Source organism: Mustelus asterias, chromosome 2 (assembly GCF_964213995.1).
Source record: "Mustelus asterias chromosome 2, sMusAst1.hap1.1, whole genome shotgun sequence".
Classification (NCBI taxonomy): domain Eukaryota; kingdom Metazoa; phylum Chordata; class Chondrichthyes; order Carcharhiniformes; family Triakidae; genus Mustelus; species Mustelus asterias.
In genome coordinates, this window is record NC_135802.1 from 2,384,894 (window position 1) to 2,399,348 (window position 14,455).

The 14,455-nt window shown below is 49.2% G+C and overlaps 1 protein-coding gene across 4 annotated transcripts in view; it reads left to right on the plus strand.

The window, feature by feature from the left end:
- Positions 1–8,656, plus strand: part of LOC144504530 (poly(U)-binding-splicing factor PUF60-like) — a 108,245-nt gene extending 99,589 nt beyond the window's left edge. For 3 of the 4 annotated variants that reach the window (XM_078229965.1, XM_078229992.1, XM_078229974.1), the window contains 2 exons: positions 4,582–4,820; positions 7,698–8,656. In XM_078229965.1, coding sequence (XP_078086091.1) covers positions 4,582–4,820; positions 7,698–7,997 — 539 coding nt within the window. In that variant the 3' untranslated portion in view covers positions 7,998–8,656. The remainder of the gene's footprint in view (positions 1–4,581; positions 4,821–7,697) is intronic. The other variant, XM_078229983.1, reaches the window with a different exon arrangement.
- Positions 8,657–14,455: the final 5,799 nt, after the last annotated feature.

A 14,455-nucleotide genomic window follows, 5' to 3' on the forward strand; every position in this document is an offset into this window, starting at 1 on the left:
CATGTGCCTATCCAATAACCGCTTAAATGTTTCTAAAGTGTCTGACTCCACTATCACTGCAGGCAGTCCATTCCACACCCCAACCACTCTCTGCGTAAAGAACCTACCTCTGATATCCATCCTGTATCTCCCACCACGAACCCTATAGTTATGCCCCCTTGTAATAGCTCCGTCCACCCGAGGAAATAGTCTTTGAACGTTCACTCTATCTATCCCCTTCATCATTTTATACACCTCTATTAAGTCTCCCCTCAGCCTCCTCCGCTCCAGAGAGAACAGCCCTAGCTCCCTCAACCTTTCCTCATATGACCTACCCTCCAAACCAGGCAGCATCCTGGTAAATCTCCTCTGCACTCTTTCCAGCGCTTCCACATCCTTCTTATAGTGAGGTGACCAGAACTGCACACAATATTCCAAATGTGGTCTCACCAAGGTCCTGTACAGTTGCAGCATAACCCCACGGCTCTTAAACTCCAACCCCCTGTTAATAAAAGCTAACACACTATAGGCCTTCTTCACAGCTCTATCTACTTGACTGGCAACCTTTAGAGATCTGTGGATATGGACCCCAAGATCTCTCTGTTCCTCCACAGTCTTCAGAACCCTACCTTTGACCCTGTAATCCACATTTAAATTTGTCCTACCAAAATGAATCACCTCACATTTATCAGGGTTAAACTCCATTTGCCATTTTTCAGCCCAGCTTTGCATCCTATCTATGTCTCTTTGCAGCCTACAACAGCCCTCCACCTCATCCACTACTCCACCAATCTTGGTGTCATCAGCAAATCTACTGATCCACCCTTCAGCCCCCTCCTCCAAGTCATTAATAAAAATCACAAAGAGCAGAGGACCAAGCACTGATCCCTGCGGCACACCGCTAGCAACCTGCCTCCAATCCGAAAATTTTCCATCGACCACCACCCTCTGTCTTCGGTCAGACAGCCAGTTACCTATCCAATCGGCCAACTTTCCCTCTATCCCACACCTCCTCACTTTCATCATAAGCCGACCATGGGGGACCTTATCAAACGCCTTACTAAAATCCATGTATATGACATCAACTGCCCTACCTTCATCAACACACTTAGTTACCTCCTCAAAAAATTCTATCAAATTTTGACTTGCCCTTCACGAATCCGTGCTGACTATCTCGGATTAATCCGCATCTTTCTAAATGGTCGTAAATCCCATCCCTAAGGACCCTTTCCATCAATTTACCAACCACCGAAGCAAGACTAACCGGTCTATAATTACCAGGGTCATTTCTATTCCCTTTCTTAAACAGAGGAACAACATTCGCCATTCTCCAGTCCTCTGGCACCATCCCCGTGGACAGCGAGGACCCAAAGATCAATGCCAAAGGCTCTGCAATCTCATCCCTTGCCTCCCACAGAATCCTAGGATACATTTCATCAGGCCCAGGGGACTTATCGACCTTCAGTTTATTCAAAACTGCCAAGACATCCTCCCTCCGAACATCTATTTCCTCCAGCCTATTAGCCTGTAACACCTTCTCTTCCTCAAAAACAAGTGCTCATATATGTACTTTTTCAAAATTGTGAGGTTTCCTGTCTCTATTATCCTCCCAGGCAGCGCACTCCAGACCCTCACCACCCCCTGGGTGAAAAAAAGAATCCTCCAATCCCCTCTAAACCTCCTATCCTTTACCTTAAAGTTATGCCCTTTTGTTATTGATCTTCAACCAAGGGGAACAGCTGCTTCCTACTCATCCTGTCCATACCCCTCATAAGCTTACACACCTCAATCAGGTTTCCCCATCAGCCTTACATAAAGGCAAAATACTGCGGATGCTGGAATTTTGAGTTCTGAGGAAGGGCCATCCAGACTCGCAATGTTGTCTTTATTGTCTCTCCACAGATGCTGTCAGACCTGCTGAGAGTTTCCAACATTTTCTGTTTTGTCCCCTCGAGGACACCCTCACTTTCTCCAGCACTGAGACATTCTCCATTATTGATACTGTCTCCCCCTCCTTTCTTTGCACTAACTTAGAAACATAGAAAAACTACAGCACAAACAGGCCCTTCGGCCCACAAGTTGTGCCGAACACATCCCTACCTTCTAGACCTACCTATAACCCTCCATCCTATTAAGCTCCATGTACTCATCCAGGAGTCTCTTAAAAGACCCTATTGAGTTCGCCTCCACCACCCCTGACGGCAGCCGATTCCACTCGCCCACCACCCTCTGTGTGAAAAACTTACCCCTCACATCTCCCCTGTACCTACCCCCCAGCACCCTAAACCTGTGTCCTCTCGTAGCAGACATTTCCACCCTGGGAAAAAGCCTCTGAGAGTCCACCCGATCTATGCCTCTCAACATCTTATATACCTCTATTAGGTCTCCTCTCATCCTTCGTCTCTCCAAGGAGAAAAGACCGAGCTCCCTCAGCCTATCCTCATAAGGCATGCCACTCAATCCAGGCAACATCCTTGTAAATCTCCTCTGCACGCTTTCAAACTTTTCCACATCCTTCCTGTAATGAGTCGACCAGAACTGAGCACAGTACTCCAAGGGGGGTCTGATGAGGGTCTTATATAGCTGCATCATTATCCCCGGACTCCTAAACGCAATCCCTCGATTGATAAAGGCCAGCACACCATATGCCGCCTTAACCACCTCCTCCACCTGCGGGGCCGATTTTAGAGTCCTATGGACCCAGACCCCAAGGTCCTTCTGATCCTCTACCGTACTAAGAGTCTTTCCCTTTATATTGTACTCCTTCATCCCATTTGTCCGACCAAAATGGACCACGATGCATTTATCTGGGTTGAAGTCCATCTGCCACTTGTCCGCCCAGTCTTGCATCCTATCTATGTCCCTCTGCAACTTCTGACATCCTCCAGACTATCCACAACCCCACCAACCTTCGTATCGTCGGCAAACTTACCAACCCATCACTCCGCTTCCTCATCCAGGTCATTTTTGAAAATGACAAACAGCAAGGGTCCCAGAACAGATCCCTGGGGCACACCACTGGTGACCGACCTCCATTTAGAAAAAGACCCATCTATACCCACTCTCTGCCTCCTTTGGGCAAGCCAGTTCTGGATCCACAGGGCAGCAGCCCCTTGGATCCTATGCCCTGTCACTTTTTCTAGAAGCCTTGCATGGGGGACCATATCGAACGCCTTGCTAAAATCCATATAAACCACATCTACCGCCTTCCCTTCGTCAATGTGTTTAGTCACATTTTCGAAGAACTCCACCAGGCTCGTAAGGCACGATCTGCCCTTGACAAAGCCATGCTGAGTATTCTTGAGCATACTAAACCTCTCTAAATGCTCATATATCCTGTCTCTCAGGATCTTCTCCATCAGTTTACCAACCACTGAGGTTAGACTCACCGGTCGGTAATTCCCTGGGCTATCCCTATTCCCCTTCTTGAAAATAGGAACCACATCCGCAATCCTCCAATCCTCCGGCACCTCTGCCGTCTCCATCGACGACGCAAAGATCATCGCCAGAGGCTCTGCAATCTCTTCCCTCGCCTCCCACAGTAACCTGGGGTACATCCCATCCGGACCCGGCGACTTATCTATCTTGATGCCATTCAAAGATTCCAGCACAACCTCTTTGTTAAAGTCCACATACTCAATCCTTTCAGTCCACCGCACACCCGCAGTACATCCACCCAGGTCCTTCTCCTCTGTGAAAACCAAGGCAAAATACTCATTGAGCACCTCTGCCATTTCTACTGGTTCCGTACAGACTTTCCCGCCTTCACCTTTTATAGGCCCTATTCCGTCACGTCTCATCCTTTTACTCTTCACATATTTATAGAACGCCTTGGGGTTCTCCTTAATCCTACCTGCCAGGGCCTTCTCGTGACCCTTTCTGGCTCTCCTAATTTCCTTTTTAGTCCCTTCCTACCAAGCCGTATACTCATCTAAATCCCTATCTTCGCCAAGCTCTCTCAGCCTTTTGTACGCTTTCCTTTTCTTCTCGACTAGGTCCCGCACAGCTTTCGTGCACCACGGTTTCTTTAACCGACAAACACCTCCCTGTCTGCTCGGAACGTTGTCCTGTAGAACTCTAGACAGATATTCCTTGAAAAACTGCCACCTCTCTTCAGTACATTTCCCCGAGAATACCTCCTTCCAATTTACTCCTCTAATTTGCTGTCTAATGTCTTCATATTTCCCCTTACTCCATATAAACACTTTCCTAGCTTGCCTGATCCTCTCTTTTTCCAATGCAAGCCTAAAGGAGACAGAGTTATGATCGCTATCCCCAAGATGCTCTCCCACTGAGAGATCTGACACCTGTCCAGGTTCATTGGTCAGTATCAGATCATTGTTTGAACGCCTCACATCCAGGAAGATTCAGTACCCTGCACAGCCCTATTTTTAGCCCGGTGTCTCATCAACACAACGTCATGTTCCCATGGCTACCTGAAGCGGCAGCTCACCAGCCTTTGCTAAATTCAAGAGAGCTGCTCAGTGTGTAATTGATGAAGATTGTTCTGCATTTTGGGGTCATGTTGTCTTTTAGAAAGTTTGTGCTGACTTAGCTGCGCTGTTGCTGCAATTCTAAAATGAGGCTCTTCCTTTCTTCCAGGTGTAACCCCAACCCGTCCAACAGTGTCACTTCCAGTCGCCATCCCACAGGTAGGAGTGGTTAACCCTGTCCTGGCCACGCCACCGACAGCTGGCACTGCTACAGAAGTCAAGAAGGAGGATGATGAGAAGTTGCTGGATACTGAACGGCTTGAAATGCTGAGTGAACAGGAGCACATGAGTATCTCTGGAAGTAATGCACGACACATGGTGATGCAAAAGTTGCTTCGCAAGCAGGAGGTAAGAGGTAGCCACTGAGTCTGAGGTGTGGGGTCCATGCTTTACTATAAGCTAGTGGACACATACAAATCATTTCAATTTGCAGCACTTTGGTCAGACCCCTTCTGGGATAACCACATTCAGTCAGGCTCTGTACCTCAGGAAGTCTATATAGAAAGTTTTGGTCACCTAGTTACAGGAAGGATGTAAATAAGATTGAAAGAGTGCAGAGAAGGTTCACAAGGATGTTGCCGGGACTTGAGAAGCTGAGTTACAGAGAGAGATTGAATAGGTTGGGACTTTATTCCCTGGAGCGTAGAAGAATGAGGGGAGATTTGATAGAGGTGTACAAGATTTTGATGGGTATAGATAGAGTGAATGCAAGCAGGCTTTTTCCGCTGAGGCTAGGGGGGAAAAAAACCAGAGGGCATGGGTTAAGGGTGAAAGGAGAAAAGTTTAAAGGGAATATTAGGGGAGGCTTCTTCACGCAGAGAGTGGTGGGAGTGTGGAATGAGCTGCCGGATAAAGTGGTAAATGCGGGGTCACTTTTAACATTTAAGAAAAACTTGGACGGGTTCATGGATGAGAGGGGTGTGGAGGGATATGGTCCAAGTGCAGGTCAGTGGGACTAGGCATAAAATGGTTCGGCACAGACAAGAAGGGCCAAAAGGCCTGTTTCTGAGCTGTAATTTTCTATGGTTCTATGGTTCTAAACATAGAAACCTAGAGGATAGGAGCTGGAGGAGGCCATTTGGCCCTTCGAGCCTGCTCCGCCATTTATTACGATCATGGCTGATCATCCAACTCAATAGCCTAATCCTGCTTTCTCCCCATAACCTTTAATCCCAATCGCCCCAAGTTCTATATCCAGCCGCCTCTTGAATACATTCAATATTTTAGCATCAACTACTTCCTGTGGTAATGAATTCCACAGGCTCACCACTCTTTGGGTGAAGAAATGTCTCCTCACTTCTGTCCTAAATGGTCCACCCTGAATTCTGACTGACCCCTGGTTCTGGACTCCCCACCATCGGGAATATCCTCCATGCATCTACCCTGTCTAGATCTGTTCGAATTTTATAAGTTTCTATGAGATCCCCCCTCATTCAACTGAACTCCAGCGAAAACAATCCTTACCGAGTCAATCTCTCCTCATACATCAGTCCCACCATCCCCGGAATCAGCCTGGTAAACCTTCGCTGCACTTCCTCGAGAGCAAGAACATCCTTCCTCAGAAAAGGAGACCAAAACTGCACACAATACTCTAGGTGTGGCCTCACCAAGACCCTGTATAATTGCAACAACACATCCCTGCTCCTGTACTCGAAACCTCTCGCAATGAAGGCCAACATACCATTTGCCTTCTTTACCGCCTGCTGCATTTGCATGCTTACCTTCAGTGACTGGTGCACAAGGACACCCAGGTCCCGCTGCACACTCCCCTCTCCCAATTTACAGCCATTCAGGTAGTAATCTGCCGCCTTGTTTTTGCTTCCAAAGTGAATAACCTCACATTTATCCAAATTATACTGCATCTGCCATTGATTAGCCCACTCACCCAACCTGTCCAGATCATTCTGAAGGATCTCTGCATCCTCGTCACAGTTCACCCTCCCACCCAACTTGGTATCATCTGCAAACTTTGAGATGTTACATTTTGTTCCCTCATCCAAATCATTAATATATATTGTGAATAGCTGGGGTCCCAGCACCGATCCCTGTGGCACCCCACTAGTTACTGCCTACCAATTTGAAAATCTGACGAAGGAGCAGCACTCCGAAAGCTTATGATATTTGCTACCAAATAAACCTGTTGGACTTTAACCTGGTGCTGTGAGACTTCTTACTGTGTTCACCCCAGTCCAACGCCGGCATCTCCACACAAATTTGAAAAGGACCCATTAATTCCTACTCTTTGTTTCCTCTCTGCCAGCCAGTTTTCTATCCATCTCAATACACTTCCTCCAATCCCATGCGCTTTAATCTTGCACAATAATCTCTTGTCAAATGCTTTCTGAAAGTCCAAATATACCACATCGACTGGCTCCCCCTTGTCAACTCTACTAGTTACATCTTCAAAGAATTCCAACAGATTTGTCAAGCATGATTTCCCCTTTATAAATCCATGCTGACTCTGTCTGATCCTGCCACTGCTTTCTAAATGCTCCGCTATAAAGTCCTTGATAATGGATTTGAGAATTTTTCCCACTATCGATGTTAAGCTTACTGGTCTATAATTCCATGTTTTCTCTCTACCTCCCTTTTTGAATATTGGAGTGACATTAGCTGTGGATGGAGTGCAGAATGATACCAGACCTAATGGGATAGGTTGCATTAACTCAAATTGCATTTCTTTGGGGATTAAAGGATCTAATTGCCATGTTTAACTTTTTAAAACCAATTTGAGAGGTGAGTGACCTAATCGTGTTCCTAACTGGTATATTCATTCATTTGTATTTGGTTCAGTAAATAGAATTATTTTCTGTGATGGAGAAATCCATAAGAGGATATAATGGAGATTAGACTCAGACCATTTGGATGAAATCGGTCAACATTTCCTGGCAATGTAGTAGAAATCTGCAGCACCCTTTCTCTCTCTCTCTCTCTCTCTCTCTCCCCCCCCCCCCCCCTCCCCCCCCAATGAAAAGAAAGGCTGTGGATGCTGGGGTTCAGTTTTCATGGTTGAAATGTGATTGGCTCGGGGCATCAAGGGACATGGATTACAGACTGAAATATGGAGTTGGTGTACATGTCTGCTAATTGGTAGAGCAGGCATGAGGGGTGGAATGGTCTCCTATTCCTCTGAATAAGTAATACTAGGGTAGCGTGACCTCATGAAATCTCAGAGTTGAGTGGTGCCCAGCTGAATAGTAACTGACCTTTTTCCCTTCATTCCAGTCCACAGTCATGGTGTTGCGGAACATGGTGGGTCCCGAGGACATTGATGATGATCTGGAGGGTGAAGTGACGGAGGAATGTGGTAAATTTGGGGCTGTGAATCGTGTGATCATCTACCAGGAAAAGCAGGGTGAGGAGGAGGACGCAGAGGTGATTGTCAAAATCTTTGTGGAGTTCTCCTTGGCTTCAGAGATGCACAAAGCCATCCAAGCTCTTAATGGGCGCTGGTTCGGAGGACGAAAAGTTATTGCGGAGATATATGACCAGGATCGGTTTGATAACAGTGACCTTTCTGCATGAACTCAGGAACTACAGCTAAAGGAACTTGTACCCTGTCATGGGATTAGATATTCCGGGACCTAATCCAATGCCTCATGTCTCAACATATGTCCTGATCTGGGAATCTTGAATGGACACAGATGGATCCAATGCATTTCCACTCATGAAGTGATAAGATGCTATTTTTGCTTACATGTTCTTGTGTGCAGTTGCTCCATTCGGTAGCCAAACTTAGTGGGCAAGAATGCAGATTTGTAACAGTGTAAAACAGTCTGGGAGTTCTAATCCATCAACTTGGCAGACTGGGCCTTTTCTTTCTGGTTAGTCCCATTTTCGAGTGTGTCACTGGTGAGATGGATTTGTTCAGCTGCTGATTCAGCAACTGAGATGTCCCAATTGAAACTGAACCTGTGAATTGAGACTGGGTTCAGAGTGGCAGGAGTTTAATCAGGTAACTACTGACACTGTTACATTTGGAAGTCCCTGGGGGCAGGATCTGGGGTTTATTCTCTCTAAGTCAGTCTTAAACCTGGCACTAACCTGGCTGCTCAGTCCACTCTCCAGAATGGTTAAACTCTGCAATCTTTTTATTTTTAAAAGTGTTAACTGTATTGTAGGAAAGTTAAAACCGTTTCCATTTCTAATAAAAAAATTATATAAAGAAACACAACTTGCTTGGGTAACTCCTGTCTGTGGTGTTAAAATTCAGCTGGAAATGCTACATCTGAATAATGACTTCTTTTGAATCTCACATTTCATTAACTTTTAATTTCACAGCTGGTTAGCTGCAAAAAGACATCTCCGCACTGGTGCTGAAATATTGTCAAGCAGCTGGTTGGGTTAAACTCTCCTGGTATTACTGTATTGTGGTGGAATGGTGTTATTTTAAATTACCCAGTACTCTCGAATACTCAATTCTAAAGGGGAGTTGTTAATGTTTGGTTTGATTTATTATTGCGACATGCATGAGTGTACAGTGAAAAATATTGTTTCTTGCGCACTATACAGACAAAGCATACTGTTCATAGAGAAGGAAAGGAGAGAGTGCAGAATGTAGTGTTACAGTCATAGCTAGGGTGTAGAGAAAGATCAATTTAATGCAAGGTAGGTCCATCAAATGTCTGACAGCAGCAGGGAAGAAGCTGTTCTTGAGTCGGTTGGTACGTGACCTCAGACTTTTGTGTCTTTTTCACGAAGGAAGAAGCTGGAAGAGAGAATGTCCGGGGTGCGTGGGGTCCTTAATTATGCTGGCTGCTTTGCCGAGGCAGCAGGAAGTGTAGACAGTCAATGGATGGGAGGCTGGTTTGCGTGATGGATTGGGCTACATCCATGACCTTTTGTAGTTCCTTGAGGTCTTGGGCAGAGCAGGAGCCCATACCAAGCTGTGATACAACCAGCAAGAATGCTTTCTATGGTGCATCTGTAAAAGTTGGTGAGAGTCGTAGCTGACATAGTCATGGGGGTTTACAGCATGGAAACAGGTCCTTCGGCCCAACTTGTCCGTGCTGCCCAGTTTTTACATACGGCATTCTAACCTGCCAGTGGACATACTGCCTCAGCCAGTCACTGGTGGAGTTTTGGCACTGTTGATTGAAGCCTGTGATGGACAATGTGATCCAGTATTGTCCAATCATTGAGTCATTTTGGCGGCTTTAACACATCAGGGTCTCCCAGAGCCCCTCAAGCTGTGAATTGTTATTTTGTAGATAAACACCTGATTACACAAGATCCCATGAAGTACAGGTTCAATGAATGGGCCCATGTTAGAGAAGGGAGGAATGTTGTGCTGAGTCCTGGATGAATCCCTGCATTTCAAATCATGGAATGGAATTTTTAACACAGAAACTAGGAGCAGCAGTTGGCCCTTCCAGTCTGCTCCACTTTTCAATATGGTCATGGCTGATCCTCCATCTCAATGTCATATTCATGTACCCCTTGCTGCCATTAAAATTTAAATTATTGTATCTCTAGAATACATTGTGACATGGCCTCCACAGCCTTCTGTAGTAGGGAATTCCACAGGTTCACCACCCTCCTGAGTGAAGAAATGTTTCCTCATCCCAGTCCTAAATGGCCTCCCCTGTATCCTGAGATTGTGTCCCCTGCTTCTAGACTCCCCAACCGGGGAAAACATCCTCCTTGCATCTAGTCTGTGCAGCCGTTAGAATTTTATACATTTCAATGGTGGTGAGTCCCAGAACTACTTCACATGCTGCATCCCTTACAGAATCCAGTTTGGTTGACACCTGTGTGGAGTTTGCACATTCTCTGTGTGGGTTTCCTCCCACAGTCCAAAGATGTGCAAGTTAGGTGGATTGGCCATGCTAAATTGCCCTTTAATGTCCCAAGGAGTGTAGGTTAGGTGGATTAGCCATGGTAAATGTGTAGGGTTATGGGGATATAGAACATAGAAAGCCACAGCACAAACAGGCCCTTCGGCCCACAAGTTGCGCCGATCATATCCCTACCTCTAGGCCTATCTATAGCCCTCAATCCCATTAAATCCCATGTACTCATCCAGAAGTCAGCCGATTCCACTCACCCACCACCCTCTGAGTGAAAAACTTACCCCTGACATCTCCTCTGTACCTACCCCCCAGCACCTTAAACCTGTGTCCTCTCGTAGCAACCATTTCAGCCCTTGGAAATAGCCTGTAGGGTGTAGGAGAGGACTGTCAAGAGTTTGTGCAAACTTGATGGGCTGAAAGGCCTCCTTCTGCACGGTAGTGATTCTATGATTAAGAATCCTACTTCCAGAGATTTGCATTGCAGAATAAGGCATGAAGATCTTAAAGCACAGGGGGAGTAGTGAAATTTTTCAATAGCTGGCCTTTGGTGTAAAACCCTTCCCAGGAATTGGATTTGATTTTTGCCATACACCACTCCACAGGAGTGAGTTTGAGCTGATGTTTTTCAGTTTGTTACAGACAGGAGGGATTAATTTAAACAACCTTGATTTCTCCTCTTACTACCAATCTGTAAAGAAAGGTATTTTTGATTTTTCATTTCTCCTAACCTTTCCATTGGAGTGTTCCAATCATCAATGAATGACACTCACAGCAAACTTGAAACAAGGTAAAATAAAAAGGATTGGTTTATTTCATACACTCACAACACAGGAGAAGGGTTTTGCAATATCTGCCCCTTTTGAACTTGTACAATAAAAGAGCGATAAGGGAAAAAAATGGGTACAAGGTCAGACCACAAAAATACAAGTCATGGTTTTACCTGCATCCAGAGGGTTTCTTCTGAGGGAGGTTGGTTGTCTGTGGCAGAAGAGGCCCAGGCTGCAGCCCGGCCTGGGGCCCGAGCGAAGGAGAGGCCCAGGCTACAGCTCGGCCTGGGGCCGAGCGAGGGAGAGGCCCGGGCTGCAGCCCGGCCCATGGATCAAGGGGATTAAGTGGCAGTAGAGGTGCATTTAGAAAAGGACAAAGAATCAACAGTAGAAATAAGGGGTCATCCATTTAAGACGGAGATCACAGAATCCTGACAGTGCAGAAGGAGGCCATTTGGCCCATTGAGTCTGCACTGACCACAATCCCATCCAGGCCCTATCCTCATAACCCCATGCATTTACCCTAACTAGTCCCCCTGACACTAGGGGCAATTTAGCATGGTCAATCAATCTAACCAGCGCATATTTCAGACTGTGGGAGGAAACCCACGCAGACACGGGGAGAACGTGCAGACTCCACAGAGACTGACCCAAGCTGGGAATTAAACCTGGGTCCCTGATGCTGTGAGGCAGCAGTGCTAACCACTGTGCCACCATGCTGACCTTAAGGCAGAGGATGAGAAATGTTCTCAAGAGTGGTGAGTCTCTGGAATTCTCTTCCTCAGAAGGATATTTTAAGGCTGTCTAACCAGGGGGTGAACGGTTATTGGTGAGCAGTAGTAATGTGGGATATTGAATGGCGGAGCAGGCTCGAGGGGCAGAATGGCCTCCGACTGCTCCTAACTGCTGTCAACTTGAACACACACATCTCCAATGACGGTCACCTCAGCATTTCACTATACCGCAGGCCCACGGATAACCTCACGATGCTCCACTTCTCCAGCTTCCACCCTAAACACGTTGAAGAAGCCATCCCCTACGGACAAGCCCTCCGTATACACAGGATCTGCTCGGATGAGGAGGATCGTAACAGACACCTCCAGACGCTGAAAGATGCCCTCATAAGAACAGGATATGGCGCTCGATGCATCGATCGACAGTTCCAACGCGCCACAGCGAAAAACTGCACCAACCTCTTCAGAAGACAAACACGGGACACGGTGGACAGAGTACCCTTCGTCGTCCAGTACTTCCCCGGAGCGGAGAAGCTACGACATCTTCTCTGGAGCCTTCAACATGTCATTGATGAAGACGAACATCTCGCCAAGGCCATCCCCACACCCCCACTTCTTGCCTTCAAACAACCGCACAACCTCAAACAAACCATTGTCTGCAGCAAACTGCCCAGCCTTCAGAAGAAGTGACCATGACACCACACAACCCTGCCACAGCAACCTCTGCAAGATGTGCCAGATCATCAACACGGATGCCATCATCTCACGTGAGAACACCATCCACCAGGTACACGGTACATACTCTTGCAACTCGGCCAATGTTGTCTACCTGACACGCTGCAGGAAAGGATGTCCTGAGGCATGGTACATTGGGGAAACCATGCAGATGCTACAACGGATGAATGAACACCGCTCGACAATCACCAGGCAAGACTGTTCTCTTCCTGTGGGGGAGCACTTCAGCGGTCACGGGCATTCAGCCTCCGATCTTTGGGTAAGCGTTCTCCAAGGCGGCCTTCACGACACACGACAGCGCAGAGTCGCTGAGCAGAAACTGATAGCCAAGTTCCGCACACATGAGGACGGCCTCAGCCGGGATCTTGGGTTCATGTCACACTATCTGTAACCCCCACGACTTGCCTGGGCTTGCAAAATCTCACTAACTGTCCTGTCTGGAGACAGTACACATCTCTTTAACCTGAGCCTAACGCTCTCTCCACTCACATTGTCTGTACCTTTAAGACTTGATTACCTGTAAAGACTCGCATTCCAACCATTATTCTGTAAATTGAGTTTGTGTCTTTATATGCCCTGTTTGTGAACACAACTCCCACTCACCTGGCGAAGGAGCAGCGCTCCAAAAGCTTGTGTGGCTTTTGCTACCAAATAAACCTGTTGGACTTTAACCTGGTGTTGTTAAACTTCTTACTGTGTTTACCGCCGCGTTCCCCGGCCCCGCCCCCGCCCCTCTCCCTGGCCCCGCCCCCGCCCCTCTCCCTGGCCCCGCCCCTCACCCTGGCCCCGCCCCCTATCCTTGGGCCCTGCCCCGCCCCTTCTGCGCTAAGGCAGGTGATGACCTAGGCCTTTTTCTCTGACCCCGCCCCATGGTTCTTCCCCCCTCGCTCTCTGCCCCTCACAAAGATGGCGGCGGGGGGCGGGGCCTGGGTGACGCGCAGTGCGTGAAGCGGTCACAGCTACGACGGAGCCTCAGAGCGGCCCAGCCCAGAGCCGGAGCGGAGAGAGCGAGCGCGAGGCCCAGGCTGCAGCCCGGCCCGGGGACAGAGCGCTGAGGGAGAGGCCCAGGCTGCAGCCCGGCCCGGGGACAGAGCGCTGAGGGAGAGGCCCAGGCTGCAGCCCGGCCGGGGACAGAGCGCTGAGGGAGAGGCCGCGGCTGCAGCGGGAGGCCGGAGCGGGCCGGCCGGCTCCGGGGACGGGGCTCGGGCCCAGGCCGCAGTGTGGGGACGCAGTCCGGCCTCGGCCTCTCGCAGTCCCGACATGCTGAAGTGCATCCCTCTGTGGCGGTGTAACCGGCACATCGAGTCGGTGGACCGGAGGCACTGCTCCCTCAGCGGCGTCCCCGAGGAGATCTACCGCTACAGCCGCAGCCTGGAGGAGCTACTGCTGGACTCCAACCAACTGAGAGAGCTGCCCAAGGTTGAGGGGGAGGGGGGGAGAGGTGGGGGGGGGGAGGAGAGTGGGGGGGGGGAGGGGAGAGTGGGGGGGGGGAGGAGAGAGTGGGGGGGGGGGGGAGGAGAGAGTGGGGGGGGGGGGAGGAGAGAGTGGGGGGGGGGGGGGGAGGAGAGAGTGGGGGGGGAGGAGAGAGGAGGGGGGGGGGGGAGGAGAGAGTGGGGGGGGGGGGAGAGAGTGGGGGGGGAGAGAGTGGGGGGGGGGGAGGAGAGAGTGGGGGGGGGGGGAGAGAGTGGGGGGGGGGAGGAGAGAGTGGGGGGGGGGGGAGGAGAGAGTGGGGGGGGGGAGGAGAGAGTGGGGGGGGGGGGGAGGAGAGAGTGGGGGGGGAAGAGAGAGTGGGGGTGGGGGGAGAGAGAGTGGGGGGGGGGGGAGAGAGAGTGGGGGGGAGGGGGGGGGGAGGAGAGAGTGGGGGGGGAGGAGGAGGAGAGTGGGGGGGGGGGAGGAGGGAGAGTGGGGGGGAGGAGAGTGGGGGGGGGGGGAGGAGAGTGGGGGGGGGGGGAGGA